This window comes from Balaenoptera physalus (assembly GCF_965194825.1).
Source record: "Balaenoptera physalus genome assembly, chromosome: 11".
NCBI lineage: Eukaryota > Metazoa > Chordata > Mammalia > Artiodactyla > Balaenopteridae > Balaenoptera > Balaenoptera physalus.
The window spans coordinates 42,368,321-42,385,424 of NC_138896.1; the positions used below are offsets into that span (position 1 = coordinate 42,368,321).

A 17,104-nucleotide genomic window follows, 5' to 3' on the forward strand; every position below is an offset into this window, starting at 1 on the left:
TCTTTCTCATATTCTTTTCCATTATGGTTTATCACAGGATATTGAATATAGTTCCCTGTGCTCTACAGTAGGACCTTGTTGTTCATCCATCCTATATATAATAGTTTGCATCTGCTAATCCCAGACTCCCAAACCTTCTTCCCTTCCCCCAACCCCTTGACAACCACAAGTCTGTTCTCTATGTCTGTGAGTCTGTTTCTGTGTCATAGAGATGTTCATTTGTGTTGTATTTTAGATTCCACATATAAGTGATATCATATGGTGTTTGTCTCTTTCTGACTTACTTTACTTAGTATAATAATCTCTAGTTCCATCCATGTTGCTGTAAATGGCATTATTTCATTCTTTTTTATGGCTGACTAGTATTCCATTGTGTGTGTGTGTGTGTGTGTGTGTGTGTGTGTGTATATATATATATATATATATATATATATATATATATATATATATATATATACCACATCTTCTTTATCCATTTCTCTGTTGATGGACATTTAGGTTGTTTCCATGTCTTGGCTATTGTGAATAGTGCTGCTATGAGCATAGGGGCACAGGTATCTTTTTGAATTAGTTTTTTCCAGCTATATGCCCAGGGATGGGATTGCTGGATTGCATGGTAACTCTATTTTTAGTTTTTTGAGGACCCTCCATACTGTTTGCCATAGGGGCTGCACCAATTTACATTCCCACCAACAACTGTTGACACCAATGCAGTAATCTCCAAGTAGGTGTACATATAACGCCATCTAATTTAAAGCAGACTCTCTGCCTGAGATAAATGCTTTCTGATTATAGTTACTTAGAAAAAATTAAATTCTATTAGCAACCATCATTTCTGATTGTATTCATCACATCTGGTGAATTCAGCAACTTGGATCCACAACCAGTCTCTATACCCACTTCTCTCTCTACAGGTTTAAATGTGAAAGTCATACTGGGGATGAGATATAAACCGACCTGCCACTCTTCACATCACCTGCTACACTCAGTCCTAGGACTATTTTATTTTTAACTGAGGGTCAATTGATTTTCACAAACATGATTAAATGCATTTGGTTCTGACCTTTCATATCCACTTAATATTAACACAACTGGAGAGCTAATCATTCACTACCTGCCCATGGAACACATACTAGGCAAATTCTTCTCCTGTTTTCTTATTCCTCCTCTTTGCAGATTTTTAATAAACACTTAAGTGTTCCCAAGATAACAATTCTGCTGGCAAGGTGACCGCCTAGGATTGATTTGCTCCTGATTTGCTCCTGCAGTGTATATAAACTGCAAAACAAAAACAAAAATATAAGTTTTTGTGTTCATTTTATTTATTTATTTTGAATTCCAGAACCTCCATTGATGACTCGAGTTCTAATTTTATGGGACAGGTGTCTCATTCCTTTATCTGTATTCTCCAGATTAGAACACAGAAAAGAGAAAAATAAGTTATTTGTCCATGGAAGCAACTCTCATTTTCTGGGGTAAAAATGAAATTACCAAGAGGAATGGGCCCACTCTATTCTCTTCAGGCAATTTCCCATAAATATTATTTACCAAAATCAAGCTTTGGTAAATATTGGATTGCAACATTCAAGGTTGCAACCATAGGGAAGAACTTGGTATCTGGATATTTTTAACTGCTGATGAAAAGAAGATTCATATGCTTTGATAGACAACTTGCTAGAGGGTCAGGGTAAATCTGTCTTATAAAGAAACCTCATATGAATACCTGAATGAGTAGCTACCTTGCCCAGCCATCCAGGTGGGCAAGGAAACAATAAAGAGAAGGACATTTTGACAACCAGATTTAGCAGCAGTGGACCCCATCAAGATGACCTTCCCATATTGTAAGCCCACAGCCTGTGTTGAGGAAATAAAATTTAAAAAAAATATATTTTTGCCAACCCAGGAGTCCTCTTCACAAAGGTGGTAGAGAAAGAAAACACTTATATTATTGACTAAGCATTCAAACCAGAATGTGATGTCTATCACAAACACTAAGAGAATGCAAAGAGAGAAGAAATCTCACCCTTCATATAGCCGAGTAGGTATAACCCATTATGTATATGTTCTCAAGATAAACAATAATTCAATTTATCCTCAAGTAAGAGGACTTGACAAGTACCATTTATTACACACAGTTCATCCTAAATCACCTGTTAATTGGGGGGGGGGGCATCTGTGTTAGTTCATTGGCTTTACCCAAAGGAAAAAGAAACTTCTCATATCTTTATGACAAGAGGTAGTTTTATAGCTTAGAGCCAGGTGTCAGCTAAAGTTAGGCTCCCACCCTCCCTCAGAAACTAGGAGAAACTTGGAGATAAGGCTGCTATCTCCCTCGGATGTTTACTTTCAAAGGAGATGGTTCTCAAGTCCTTGAGACTTTCCTGAGTCTTAAAGCTGACAAAATGCCCATCTAGTTTTCACAAGGATTTATCACCATTTCAAAGAGAGGAGAATGTACTTATAAAGACAAGTTTTCTAAAATAAATTGCTCTAGGAACAAGGGAGGGAAATCTCTTCACTTATTTTCAACAAGGGGAATTAAGCCTCTCTTTGAACATTTCTCTTTGTCCTTACACCTGGCTGACATGGGGCAGAACTGAAATCTCAGACAGTCTGACCCTGAAATAGCCGCTAAAAAGAAAGAGTCTCACTGATTTTTCTTTTCTAGGGACTCCTTTAAGAATACTGTAGGAGACATGGGGGTTTGACAGTTTGGGGGTTTCTCCTTCAAAGTCTTTTCAAGACCTTAATCTTGGTTTTTATATTGTAGTGAATCACGGTAAAAAGCTGAGCAGAAGTCAGAAAGTAGAAGGACAGACATTCCTGTGTGTGCTAGTTTTTAAAAATAAACAAACAAAATAATAGAATCAGCGTTAATAACTATGTGGAGCTCAGGTAACCCAGATATTAAATGTTTTTGACCCCAGATTCAATATTGTCTTTCCTAGAGTTAATTATATCCACATTCTCCACCTACCATCCTACCTTTGCAGGACCTTAGCTAATGAACATCTTATCACTTCTGGCTTATGGATAATAAATTCTGATACTAGATCTTGTATTTTTACACCATAGTTATTAGTTATGTAAGTGTCCAACATATATTTAAAATCTTTCAGAAAAAAATGAATATGTAGCTGTCAATAAATTATGATACACATTTTCTGGAAATGACAATTTGCTCTGGTTTCATCTTTACAGAAACATATATGTAGATCATTCTGCTTTCAATTGGCAGATAAGAATATTCAGAGTTGGTTATGTATTAAAAGGGAAGGAAAAGTCAATTTACACAGCACATTCTTTAATAATGTTCTTTCTGTAATATTGGATTAAAGTTTCACAACTACATCACTTATTACCCAAAGTTAACTCTAAGCAAAACAAATTTTGGAATGTGACTCCCGTCAAAATTATGATTTTGTAAATGTCTTAAGGTCTTTCTTATTTATATTTTCTTATCCAAAATAACTCTGTTGTTCAACTGGTGATAGGATATAATACTGAGCCTTCACTGCCAGCGGTCTAGTCTGAAAATAATGATTTATTTATTTTATTGATGATCTCCATCTTTCTTAAATGTAGACATTTGATTTTCCCAAGTTATTCAGCTCTTTACCTATACTCAGATTGGCAAAGGAAAGTAGAAAGGCCACAAAAGGTCCAAAATCATGACTCTACCTGTCATAGCATCATGTCATTTCAAACCAGGTGCTGAATCGTGGTGGCAAACATTACTTTGACCTTGCATCGCGTTCAGGAAGAGCTGAGAAATAGTGTTCAGTTTGCCAGCCTGGTGTTAAAGGATGAGATACTTATTCCTCTTCAGTCTCATTTAATTATTCCTATAATTATAACATCTTACATTTGAAAGATAATTGAGAGGGCATTTAGTCCAATATTTTATTGAATGTTATAATCCCGTATAGCCTTATAAATCTTCTGTTGAAACTCTTCTGGTGACAGAGAGTTTACCATTTATAAGCCAGACGTGATACATGTTTTAATATGGATGAAACAAACTAATGACTGCATGAACAACAACAAAAAAAAACAAGAAACATTGAACAAAGGAGGGTTTAGTTTCAAATTCTGTGGCCTTGGGCATGATATTTAATCTTTGGAGCCTCAATTTCATTCTCTGTAATATGAGATCAAAGGATTATGGTTAAGATTTGCATTCATGCATGCAAAGTGCTTAGTATTGATATGTAAAATAAATAGCCCTTCATAAAGGTTAGCCAAAGAAGATGATTTCTTTAAGTCTTTTGTGAGAGTAACTACCAAATGTTGCTACTCTCAGGAAAATCAAAAACATGCTAGTTTTTATTTATTAGAAAGAAAAGGAGATGTCATTGAGGCTTTTTCTCCTTTCATTTGAAACCTGCAGAGAATTCCAGATGATGAAAGTTACAACTCACTTATTTCATGACTGTTGATTTTCTGTGGCTAGAACAAATCAGTGCAAGAGTGAAGCCACTTCTTGTTTTAGCAACTTTTCCTCCACCTCCTCCTTCTAATCTAACAAATGCAGCTCCTCTTCCATGATGCAGGGCGTGTCCTATTTCACCATCCTGCTCAGCCACTTGGCTATGCCACGTGCAGTTTTCCTGTCTGCTTTCCTTACGCATTGCACATACCCAATGTCCACCTTGGAGCCAACTTTGAGCCACAGCTCTCTCAGACGATTGCTTCTTCACCCTGTGATCCAGCCCAGGACAAAACAACCAACAACCAACCAACCAAACAAAAAACAACTTATTTACAAAACAGAAATAGAGTCTCGGATGTGGAAAACAAACCTATGGTTACCGGGGGGAAATGGGAGGGGGGAGGGATAAATTGGGAGTTGGGGATTGACATATATACACTACTATATATAAAGTAGATGATGAATAAGGACCTACTGTGTAGCACAGGGAACTGTACCCATTACTCTGTAATGACTTATATGCGAAAAGAATCTAAAAAAGCGTGGATATATGTATATGTATAACTGATTCACTTTGCTGTACACCTTAAACCAACACAACATTGTAAATCAACTATACTCCAATAAAAATTTTAAAAAACACAAAAAACAGAGAGAGTTGCCCAAAGAAGAGACACTGACCTCCCTCAATTTCCACCAGCCATTTTGGGATGAAATGCTCCTTTGACAGCCATGCATCGGCACCTGGAAATACAAAGTTATGGTCATTTCCCTCCACTGGTGTCATTTCATCACATTGTTCTATTAGAGTACAGTTTTAGAACTAAATTTCTCTTTTGCCCTCCTCTCTGATATTTTCTTTTATACTTCTTTCTCGACTGGTATAATCTGCTAATACCAATCTCCAGTCAGTTAAGTTTATCTTGTCTGCTCCAGACAGTGTAACCCTATCAAATAGAGATTGATGGATAAAGAAATCAGTGGAACCACTCCACTCCGTACTCCATAGCAAGAGGTTCATTTGCTGCCTCTCACTTTTGTAATGTTCCCTTTTGCAAAAGCTGGGACTTAATCCAATCCCAGTTCACTTTACCTCCTCCATGTTTTAGAGGTTACATTTTACGGAATGATGCACTCAGTGCTAAAGGAAAAGTTAACCAAGCGATTGAAGGGTGAGGAGGTGTGGGTGGGATATGGCAGGGCTGTTCCTTAAGGTGGCATCAGCCCCTCAAAGCCATGGTCACCCCTCTCAGGAGGACAGAACTGCTCTGCTGAGCTCTCGAGAGATCAGGGTCTGATTTGAAGGTACAGCTGTGTGTCTTTATCCTGCCATTAACTGTATAACAAGAAAACAGCTACTGAGGAAAAAATAAACAAAAACTTCCTACTCCAAACCATTTTTTATATGAGATGCTATACCTGAATATGAATGGGGCATATTTTTTAAAATTCTATATCTCCATTAACCTGACTACTATTTTCTCTTATTTTGCAGCAATGAAGATGGAGCAGAAGTGAAAACCCAGACTGGGCTGAAGTTTTTTGGAGTGCTGGTGCTAATCACTTGCTAGATTTAACTTTTATTACTACTTTTTTTCAGTCTTAGTGTTTCCTTTATGAGCTGCAGTGGAACTAAAAAAAAGTTTCCTGCAGGCATATAACATGGAAGTACTCACTAATACCTGGCATAGGAGACATTTACCTACACTTTCTCCCACCACTGTTAGAGCCTTGAATGCCTTCTATTAAGCTGACAGCAATACTAACATGCCCCTCTGTTTAGAAGCCAAATAAAGAAGAATCACAGGGAAAAAGAAGGATGGGTGTGACGATTTTTCAACACCAGTTTTATTTAATGCACACATTACTCCCTGAATCAAGTTTTATTCCCCTTCTGCTTAATTTCTTTTTCATATAAAAAAAAAGAACACCAACTTTTTAAAAAGGAACCCCTGTCTGCTTTCAGGAGTTTATTGGGGGAGCTCTTGAATGTGAGAAACTTGGTATTTTCACAAAATGCATGCTATTTTCCTGTTCTGTTTGGGTTCTGTGCTTGATGGGACAGACAGTCATGCTGAGGTGGTGTTGCTGGAATGTTTCTAACATCACTGTCTCTCTGAACATCACCACATGATTCTTGCAAAGGCTACTTCAGAGTTAGTTTGTACCCATAATCTTGGGAGCAGCCAAAACCATAGAGCGAACCACACTGTTGGTGACAATCCCGGAGCCAACCTCCAGCAGGCCCAATGCCCACCATATTGGCCGTGGTCTCTTTCTTTCCCAACTGCCATCCTCAGTATCCTGTGCTCAACTTCCCTAAGTGGCTTCCTTTTTCTAGCCTTCTACTGGGACAACACACTAAGGAAGAGTCCACAATAGCTCTGGGACAGTGAGCTCCTGGTAGCAGAGGACTCTCAGTAGAGACTATACCCTTGCACACAACCCATGCTCCCCTGGGAGCCAGCTCTGTCTGAGCCATGGCTCCCTCAGACCACTGCTCCATCACCCCCATCATCCTGCCCAGGGCAAAGCAGGGAGAGTTGCCCACAGAAGAGCCACTGGCCTCCTCATCCTCCACAGGCCATTTTGGAAAGCTCCATTGCCAGTCATCAGTTGGCATCTGGAAATACAAAGTTCTCATCATCGCCTCCATTAGTGCGTGAGGAGCAGTGAAGCCTTAGTAAAGCTTTCTGCTCTCTCTTCTCCCCCAAACAAAAATCTCTACCTGCTAAATTGTGTGAGGCATCACTTTAGATTATTGATAACCATCTCTAGTATTCCGTGTGCTCTGATCATGTGTCAGGCACCATGAATTTGACTTAACCTTCACAATGAGCCTGTGAGACAGGTAATAGTATTATTCATATTTTATATTTGTAAGAATAGGCTCCAAAAGGTTAAATCAAGCTAGTAAGTGGTAGAGACAGAATTAACATCCAGATAATCAGATTCCAAGAACAAGTCATTTATTCAATCGTTTGTCCATTCTTTTTTGACTTTGAGAATAAAAGATTGAGTTGATCACACTCCCTAGTTCATTGCTATTATAAGTTTGGGCAAGACCCCCTCTTCTGGGTACTTGTTGATTGGATGATTGCTTGATTAACTTTTATAACAATTTCTATCTTCCCTTCTGCTATAAGCACACATTCTTGTGTTTGATAAATATTCTTTACCTATATATGTTTTGAAGATGTGCACTGTTTTTCTCTGCATATGTATTTAATAAAAGTAAATGACATTATAGTTTATATTTTGTTTCTTTTCTTTTTCCACTTAACACATGGTTTTTAAGCTCTATCCACATTGTTCTATAAATACTTAGTGTATTGTTTCCTCACAGCTACCTGGGGTGCTGTCTTCACATCTCACCTGCCCACCTGCCCCACAGTGAGCTCTCAGGATGCATCCCTCTACCAGGAACAGCTGTGATGTGTATTGTTGCATGTAACCTCCTGTGGACTTTTGTGAGAATTTCTCTGGAATATATACCCAGGTTTAGAATTGTTTAAGTCTGTATGTGCTTAATTTGATGAAATGCTCCCAGACTGCTATTCTTTAGAATGCATGTCCTCATTTTTATTCCCACCAGCAATGTGTTAGGGCTCTTATGTCACTGAGTATCTCTCTACTTGGAGATATGAGCTTTGAAACCTCAGGCTTTAGCATCTTTGAAGGCAACTTATAAGACAGGAAGTTTGTTTGAATATGGTGTCCTATTCACCTTAAGTTTTCCAATTCTCAGAGACTTCTAGACCCTCTAACGCAGTGCAGTTGTCACTTAGGTGTTATTGTTTTCATATCATCGATGAAAGCCTTGAATCTGAAGGATTATTTGACTGAGGTCAAATAAGGTAGTGATGGATAAACCTAGCACAAGGCCTTTTGGCTTTCCTACTATGTTATTTCTACCAAAACAACCTGTATCCAAACATCATAGTCCAATCTGTTCAGCTTCTCAGCAAAGATCAGAGTGTTGAGACCATGAAAACAGGATGGGCAAGTTGGTTGCAGGGAGAACATGGAGAACGGAGTGATTTTCAGGTTGGTTGGTACTAGCATCAGTGTCCTGAGCAGCTTAGGAGCACAACTGATTCTTGTGAGGAGGAAGGAGGTGGGAGTAGGTAGTCGGTATAGACAGATGCTGAGGCTGTGTCTTTATTTGGGTTCTGTGGCAAGCAGATTTGAGGACAAGTATTTAGTGTGATGAGTTTACCTGGGAGGTGACCATAGGCATCCCTGGTAATGGAGTGAGGCAGTGAGTCAGGGGAGGGAAGGAACCAGTAAAGAATCCATCAGAAGGCCAGTTACTACAGTGGATGACTGGAGCTCATCCCCCTGGAGCTCAACCCCCCTGGGGGGGAGGCTCTAGGACACAAGGTTGAATGTGTCTCACAGTTGATTCAACTCAAGAGGAAAGGAAACTGGGGTTGTCATTCTAAAGCTGGACTATCAACCTTTACTCAGCCCTGATTTCTTTCTTTGTAAAGTTTTTGGTTTTGTTTTTTGACTTTTCACGATACATTTCTAATAGCACTCATTATTTTCTTACGAAATTTTAATTTGGAAAAAATGGGAAGTCTCTTGAATATTGTTCTTTATAGTCTCTGAAGAACATACAAGAAGGAAGAGTTAATGGAAAGCTTAAGGAATAAGGGGAATTCTCAGGAGTTTATTTATTAAACAAGCAGACAATTCTGCAATTAGGACTAGGAACAAAAATCTTTCTTTAACTCGACTGCCCTGGATTTTCACATTTGAAATAATATTTATCTATTAGAAATTAAATAAACTGTGTGGGAAGGTCACTTGGTTTGTAAGAAGGAAAGATTGTTTTGCTTAGACCAAGTCTAGAGGCCTTAGAATAATTAAATAATAATTAGGAAATATTACTGAATTTGTTAAGAAAATATATATATATTACATTTTGGGGACTTTCCACATATTCCTGTGGTATGTCATAAAATTATATTTCCCTCATGCTTTAGAACATATTATTCTCAATATATTTGACTAGAAATCCTTTTTCTTTATTTTATACTTTAATGAACGCAGTTTATTTTTATAAATGTTTTCTAATGGATTTATTTGGAATTGTTCAATATCACTTAGGCACCTGAGTCTAGACTTTCCTTAACTGAAAACTCTGGGAATAAATTTTAAAAAAATGAAACTATACATCAGGCAGAGGAAGCTTAGTAAATAATGTAAATAAAAGACAAAATTTTTCCAGGGGGCTACAGATGGTGACTCTGATACTGAACAGAATATCTAAAATGAAAACAGTGAAAGATTCAACCCAAAGGAAAACAAGAAATCCCTGTGCAATATTTAGCTGAAAGCATGCTTCATGGCAGTACCAATAGAGAGGCAAAATTTTGGATAATAATGGGGATGGGACTGAAAAACATTCTTCTGTCATGTTCTCCCTCATCGCCAGGCCCCCTTCAGATTAGCAACCTGAATTTGAAACTCATCCTAGGCTCTGACCTGACGCTTCCCTGAGGGGCTGATCTCTTAACTCTAGGGACCTCTATGCTAGAAAATTTGCCATATTCAGGTCCTGGTGCAACTGTGATCTCAAGCCCCAGGGCTAATCTACACAGCAAAGGGGATGGGGGAGACTTGACCTTAGACTTGAACCATTTGGGAGTCTCAATTTGTGGTTATGAATTGAATGATAAGCTATGGTGAAGGGGACCTGTGCTTTTCACTCTGTCTCAGAGTATGGGGAGAAACAGTGAAAAGTGCTGTGGGATGAAGTGAGAGAGTGGCATGGACATATATACACTACCAAATGTAAAATAGATAGCTAGTGGGAAGCAGTCGCATAGCATAGGGTGTCCTATGTCCGCCTAGAGGGGTAGGATAGGGAGGGTGGGAGGGAGATGCAAGAAGGAGGAGATATGGGGATATATGTATATGAATAGCTGATTCACTTTGTTATACAGCAGAAACTAACACACCATTGTAAAGCAATTATACGCCAATAAAGATGTTAAAAATAATGCACTTGACTATCTGGAAAAATGCCCAAAAAACTTTTCTGTTTCTATTGACTGGCTATGTGAGAGGTGTGCTTCCTTTAGAAGATTTAAATGGAGCAGAATATCCAAAGCTGAGGTTGCCTGTCAGTTGTGAAACCCAAAGTCACGTTTGTTTTATAAGATACCTTTTTAGGCTTATTACCAGTATTTCATGTCAGGCCGTTTCCTGAGTAGTAAGTGATTTATCTCTACAATTAATAGGAAATATAAATGGAAACCTGCAGCTGACTGAATAGTCCTTTCAGCTTGCATCCTACTCCCATATATGCCTGGAGACAGAATTTAGCTAAGAAAATATGCTTTGTACACCTGATAAGGTTATGCTTTGTTGAATTGCCCTGGGGAGTGAGTTTCAAATATTTCCTGAGAAGAGTGTCCTTGGCTGTCAGGGCCAGTCCACACACAACTTCAGTGAAGGTTCTTCTGGCAGACACTTCCTAGTCAGCTCTCAGGACAGGAAAGCTGATTAAGCCAACATCTTAGGCCCTGGGCATTAGCAGTGTCACAGCCTGTTAGCAGTATCACCAGATTCGGGGATGGGAGTAGGGTAGGCAGGGAACAAAAGCAGATGGGGTGCAAATCAATCTTTCATTTTTAATCCAATCACAATTCTCCAGTTTCTGAGCGCTTCTCAGCTTACAAACATACATCACAACACACACACACACACGCACATGCACACTCACACACACACACATTCTCTCCCTCACATACCTATCCACACACTAATAGATGCACTGTACTTCATCACTAGCAGCTGAGTTATAAGCATTCTTTTTTTTCCATTCTGGTGGCCCTAGAATAATCTAAACTTCCTCCTGAACATTTCAATACAAACCAATGAGTACCAATATGATGGTTTATGTAAGCTTTTATAGAGATCTAAGGTGTAAGGGGTTGAGACAACTCTTCTCAGCCAGAGTGGAAAACATCTGACATCAGTTTCCCCAACCCCCATCCAGTACTCATGAAGAATCCTTTCCTGATCATGGTCTTGAGCTACGGAGTCTAGGTTTGGGTTCAGAATCTCCCACTCAGAGGTCCAGGCAGCCATAATCCAATGGCTGTAGTTCACGTTCAAGATGAAACCTGTTATGACTCCTGCCCTGATGTATTGCAAGTTAGCTCTTCGACAACACTTTCCTCTGTGCTCTTATTCCTCCTCCCCAAGGACCGTTCTCTCTGATTGTCTAAATCAACCCAGATCCCCTGTACTCCCCTTATCCCTGGGCAACTGGGGCTGATGCTCTGGAATCTGCAGTTTAGGGGTGGCTGAGCTTTGAAGTGCTTTCTTCAAAAATGTCTGGACCCCTCTTTAGTTGCTGGAATGCGTACAGGTCAACACCACCACCCAAATGGGGCATCCTGAGTTTGGGTAGGAAACATCATGGGCTCTAGCTAGACCCTGCATCTCCCATTCAGGGTATCTCAACCATCTACATCATACTTGGGGCAGCTAGGTCCTCTAAGATGCATAGACATTTATGCCTAGAGGGTTGTCCCATGGTTCTGCAGCCAGGCCCCAGTTTTAGGAAACTGGTCTGGTGAATGGATCATTCTGGCTGCCTTATGTGTTATTTCTTTCCCAGAATCATGCAAGATTGGACCTCTACCTGGTGCTGACAGGCTGATTTCTGCTGACTCAAATTGCTTATATAGGTACAGGCTTCACAAAACATAGTCTTCCTGAAATGTTGACACCTTTTGTGTTCTACTGCATCTTTCCTTCCTCCCAATTTCTCAAAACCACTATTTTTTTTCTGCAGAAAAGTTCTCCCAATATTTTGCTTCTGAAATTAAAACTTACTTGTCCTAGTTCCTAGTGCCATTGGAACCCACTGTCATTGATGGTGTAAGAAGAGACTTAATTCTGGTCCATGAAATTTAAGAGGGAATCTGCTCAGGGTCTTCTAGTAAGAATTACTTAGCTCTTAGAAAGAGACACAATGGGGTGGGGGGAAGTCAGCAAGATGGCGGAGTGGCGATGCCAAAACCCAGCCTCTGTGCACCGACGCCAAATTGAATCTCGGAGACAGAGTTCTGGGCGAATTAGAAAAGAGTAGCTTTATTGCAGGCGCCAAGCAGAGTCCAGGCAGCTAGTGCTTAAAAGACCCAAACTCTCTAAGGCTTTCAGGGAAAGATTTATAAAGACAGGATGAGCGAGGGTGTTTGTGAGGTGTGTGATCAGCTCGTGGACATTCTTCTGATTGGTTGGTGGTGAGGTAATCGGGAGTCAGCATCATCAGCTTTCTGGTTCCAACCGGCCTGGAGCAGCACACAGTTAACTTCTTCCACCTGGTGAGGGTTTCAGTATCTGCAAACAACTCAAAAGACATGGCTCAGAATATTATCTATAGTCCTTGAGGAGGAACTGAAGGTCCTTGACTTTGTTTAATGGCTAAAGTATTCTTGTCTTGCTTGACTGTTTCCCTTTCTTTCTGCATTTTCTCACTTCTCTGATTAAATTTATTCTTTGACTAAAGTTTTTCTACAGACAAAAGGCAGGCGGAGGACATGGGGGTCTATTTTGGAAGGCCTCATATGGTCTGTCTCCGTTACAGTAGGAAGCCCTATTTCCTCCTTCCTGCCATGGAGACACCGATTCAATAACAATACAGGACCAGTTCTCTTTGTGAGAGATCCAGAAGCCAGTTAAGAGGCTCCCACACTCCAGGCAAGCACAAAACGGGGTGCATCAAAGCCAGTAGGAAAATTCATGTCTCCTACTTATAACAATCCCTACCCTTGGGGTAGTGCCACGTTGTTGAGAGGGAAACTCTCAACTCCTGGCTTCTCCCTGGAGATGGAAAGAGAATACTGGACCTATAGCCAACATTCTGACTTTTGTGGGGCTACTCAAAGGACTGATTTCTGTTTCAAATCTCTTGGAGAATGTATGGGAACTGGAATAATCTAGATGCCTGGGGCCTGCTGAGAATGAAAAAAGAGCTGGGTGGTGTGCTGCTGTTTCACAATCCATAATCCACCCACCCTAAGTATATCACCCATATAATCATCCATCGATATACTACTACCTTCACAATAATAAGAATAGTTCAAATTAAATGAGTTCTTATTATACCCCAAGAATTACTGTAACTTCTTTATTTGTATTATGTCATCATTTACTATTGTTATTTTCATTTTACAGATGAGAAAACTGAGGCACAAAGATGTTAATTAACATGACTAAACTCACATCATTACTAGACCTCCTTGGGGTCAAATATTCTTCACCTAAGGAAAGATTTCTGGCTAACTAAGGTAGCAAAAGCAGCTTTCAAGGAGGATGGGTTTGGGGTTTATTAATCAGTTGATTCATTCTACTATTTTACAATTTTTTTTTTTGTTGTCGAGCCTCTGCTCTGTGCCAAACAGTGTGCCGAGCTGGGCTGCAGTTCCCTCTGGACTCTCCGGTTGCTTGCAGACTCGCAGAAAGACAGAAGTTACCATGGAGTGCTTAGCAGTGGAATGGGGTGTGGTTTCACTGAGGAATGGAAGTGAGGCTGAGACTGAAGGATGAAGTATGGTCCACCAAGGCCAAGGAGGATGGATGGATTAGCAGAGAGGGCACTGCAGGTGTAAAGGCATTGGGGGCACAGGTGAGAAGGGTGCATTCTAGGAACCATGGAAAGGGTTTCTGAGTCTTCCTGGTATTTAAACTTCAGCCCTTTCTTTGCAGAACCTATTTAAGGACGAGTGACATTAGAAAAGCAAAACCAAACCAAAGCTAAAACCAAACATTTGCATCCAAAGTGAACCTGGAATAACCTGAACTTGCAACAAATGACAGTCTCTCATTCTACCTCTCTGTCTCTCATTTTAACTGAATTACATACCGAGTCAAAAAATTTGGGAGAATGAGCTGAAGGCTATGAATCAACCTGAATTGAAACTAAACTACGTTCTGGCTTACTCAGTGTGGAACTGGAGGGCTGAGTTAGTGCCAGTGCAAGAGCATTCACGGTTTCATGCATCATTGTATTATTAAAAGTTTCAAAGCAGTACTATTCACAATAGCCAAGACATGGAAGCAACCTAAGTGTCCATTGACAGATGAATGGATAAAGAAGATGTGGTACATACACAAAGTGGAATACTACTCAGCCATAAAAAGAATGAAATAATTCCATTTGTAGCAACAAGGATGGACTTAGAAATTATCATCCTAAGTGAAGTAAGCCAGACAAAGACAAATATCATATGATATCACTTATATGTGGAATCTAAAAAAATGATACAAATGAACTTAGGTACAAAACAGAAACAGACTCACAGACATAGAAAACAAACTTATGGTTACCAAAGGGGAAAGGTGGGGAGGGGAGAGATAAATTAGGGGATTGGGATTAACGGATACACTCTACTATATATAAAATAGATAGTCAACAAGTCCTATTGTAAAGCACAGGGAGCTACATTCAATATCTCGTAGTAACCTATAATGGAAAATAAACTGAAAAAAATGTATATGTATACTTTGCTGTACATCTGAAACATTGTAAATCAAGTATACTTCAATTTTAAAAAAAGGTTAAAAATTTTAATTAAAAAAGTTTCAGAAAAGAGGAGTAAAAAGTCTCCATCACAGGAGGGAATTGAAAGACTAGAACACCATATGGCCACAGTCCCTGTGCTGGGGAGGAGATCAGCCTTGGTGAACTGAAATCTTCTGTCCAATTGTTTTTCCTAAAATAAGAACATTAGACTATTCTCAGAACCGAACAACAGTTGAACATGACTATTTCATTAAGGCTGAGGACCTCTGGAGGCTCTGAGCTGTGTTTTGATAACTGGCTTTATACTTGAAGTGGCTGGTTTGAGGACTGTGCCCTCTGACCTCAGATCCAGGGCCCTTCCCCTGCCAGCATGGACTCGTCCTCTATTTGGGGACACACTGGCCCTGCCTTAGGCTCAGCCTTTTCCCTTCTCAGTGTGCTGGTAGGAGGTAGGACAGTGGCTCTACCCCTGATGCTTGGTGTGAGTGTGGCTGAGTCAATGTTTCTGTTTGGGCCTCAGTTTCTTCGTCTGTGAAGTGAGGATTCTACCCCTTCCCTCCCTGAGTGATAGCTCAGAATCTTCCTGGAATTTATACTCAGAGATTCTCTGGTTAATATGTACCAGATAATGTTTCACTAAGCAAAATGATTGAATGAGGTTGTTAACCCTGGCCACTAGGCCCAGGGAACTGTGGTCAGAGCTTCAGAGTTCACTAGCAGACTATTCATTAACCAGGCTGGCTGTCCAAGTCCTGACTTATGTGACATGATTTTCCTAGGCAATGGTCAGCGGAAATCCTGAGCTAGTTACCAAGCATGTCTTTCTTACAGATTCCATCACTACACAGTCAGCCTTGCCTTTATACTCCCAGATCATGAGCTTTTTCATTAACTAAGGCTTTTCTCCTTTCCTTCTTTCCCTGATGTTTTCTCCGTCTATATAATTTACTATATTATTTGTATTTTATATTTTGCTACCCAAATTCTTCAGAGCTTGAATTTTTGTTTCCTTTCTTATTTTAAAATGCATTTCTGTGTTCATTTCTCTGAGCCTGTGCTCTAGAGCCCGTGAGCCACAACTACTGAGCCCGTGAATCACAACTACTGAAGCCTGCATGCCCAGAGCCAGTGCTCCACAACAAGAGAAGCCACCACAATGAGAAGCCCGCGCACTGCAACGAAGAGTAGCCCCCGCTTGCCGCAACTAGAGAAAGCCGGCACACAGCAACGAAGACCCAACACAGCCAAAAATAAATAAATAAATAAAGTTATAATAAAAAAAATTGATTTTAGGAAAGTTATTACCTCTTTTAGGTAATTTCACATCTGCTAAATGGAGAAACTATAGACCACTTCATACATAAAAATATTGCTGTGAGGATTAAATGAGATAAGTGAAAAGAGCTGATATTGTACCCTACACAATAAAGATTAGTTTTCTTGTGCCTTCCTTCGGATTACCAAGAACAAGTCCCATTAAGGGTCTTTGTCCTTTATTTTTCCTTTAGCGTCACTCATACTCAGCCAATCTCTGCATCAGATACAGGAAGGTGTACACCATGTTTATGCTCATTCATGGGTGTTTGAGGTTGTGATTCTTTTATTCTTCAAAGTCTATGACATACACAAACAAGTTTGAGAATTATAGCTATGCTTTCCACCTTTCTTGTTTGAGGTGAACATCTATTAAGTTACCCAACACATACTCTTTTTTTTTTTTTTAATAGACTTTTACTTTTTTTTTTTAAGTATTTGTTTATTTATTGATTTATGGCTGTGTTGGGTCTTCGTTTCTGTGCAAGGGCTTTCTCTAGTTGCGGCAAGCGGGGGCCACTCTTCATAGCGGTGCGCGGGCCTCTCACTATCGCGGCCTCTCTTGTTGCGGAGCACAGGCTCCAGACGTGCAGGCTCAGTAATTGTGGCTCACGGGCCCAGCCACTCCGTGGCACGTGGGATCTTCCCAGACCAGGGCTTGAACCCGTGTCCCCTGCATTGGCAGGCAGACTCTCAGCAACTGCACCACCAGGGAAGCCCCATACTCTTTTTTTCTAGGAACTCCCAGCCTTCTACCTACATGGTTCTTGCAGGGGCATTGCTGCACATACAACTGTGATGACGCCCCC

General features: G+C 40.0%; 1 protein-coding gene across 24 annotated transcripts in view; it reads left to right on the forward strand.

The window, feature by feature from the left end:
• MLIP (muscular LMNA interacting protein) overlaps positions 1 to 7,686 on the forward strand; it is a 296,706-nt gene extending 289,020 nt beyond the window's left edge. For all 24 annotated transcript variants that reach the window (XM_082414301.1, XM_082414302.1, XM_082414296.1 and 21 more), the window contains one exon: positions 5,928 to 7,686. In XM_082414301.1, coding sequence (XP_082270427.1) covers positions 5,928 to 5,933 — 6 coding nt within the window. In that variant the 3' untranslated portion in view covers positions 5,934 to 7,686. The remainder of the gene's footprint in view (positions 1 to 5,927) is intronic.
• Positions 7,687 to 17,104: the final 9,418 nt, after the last annotated feature.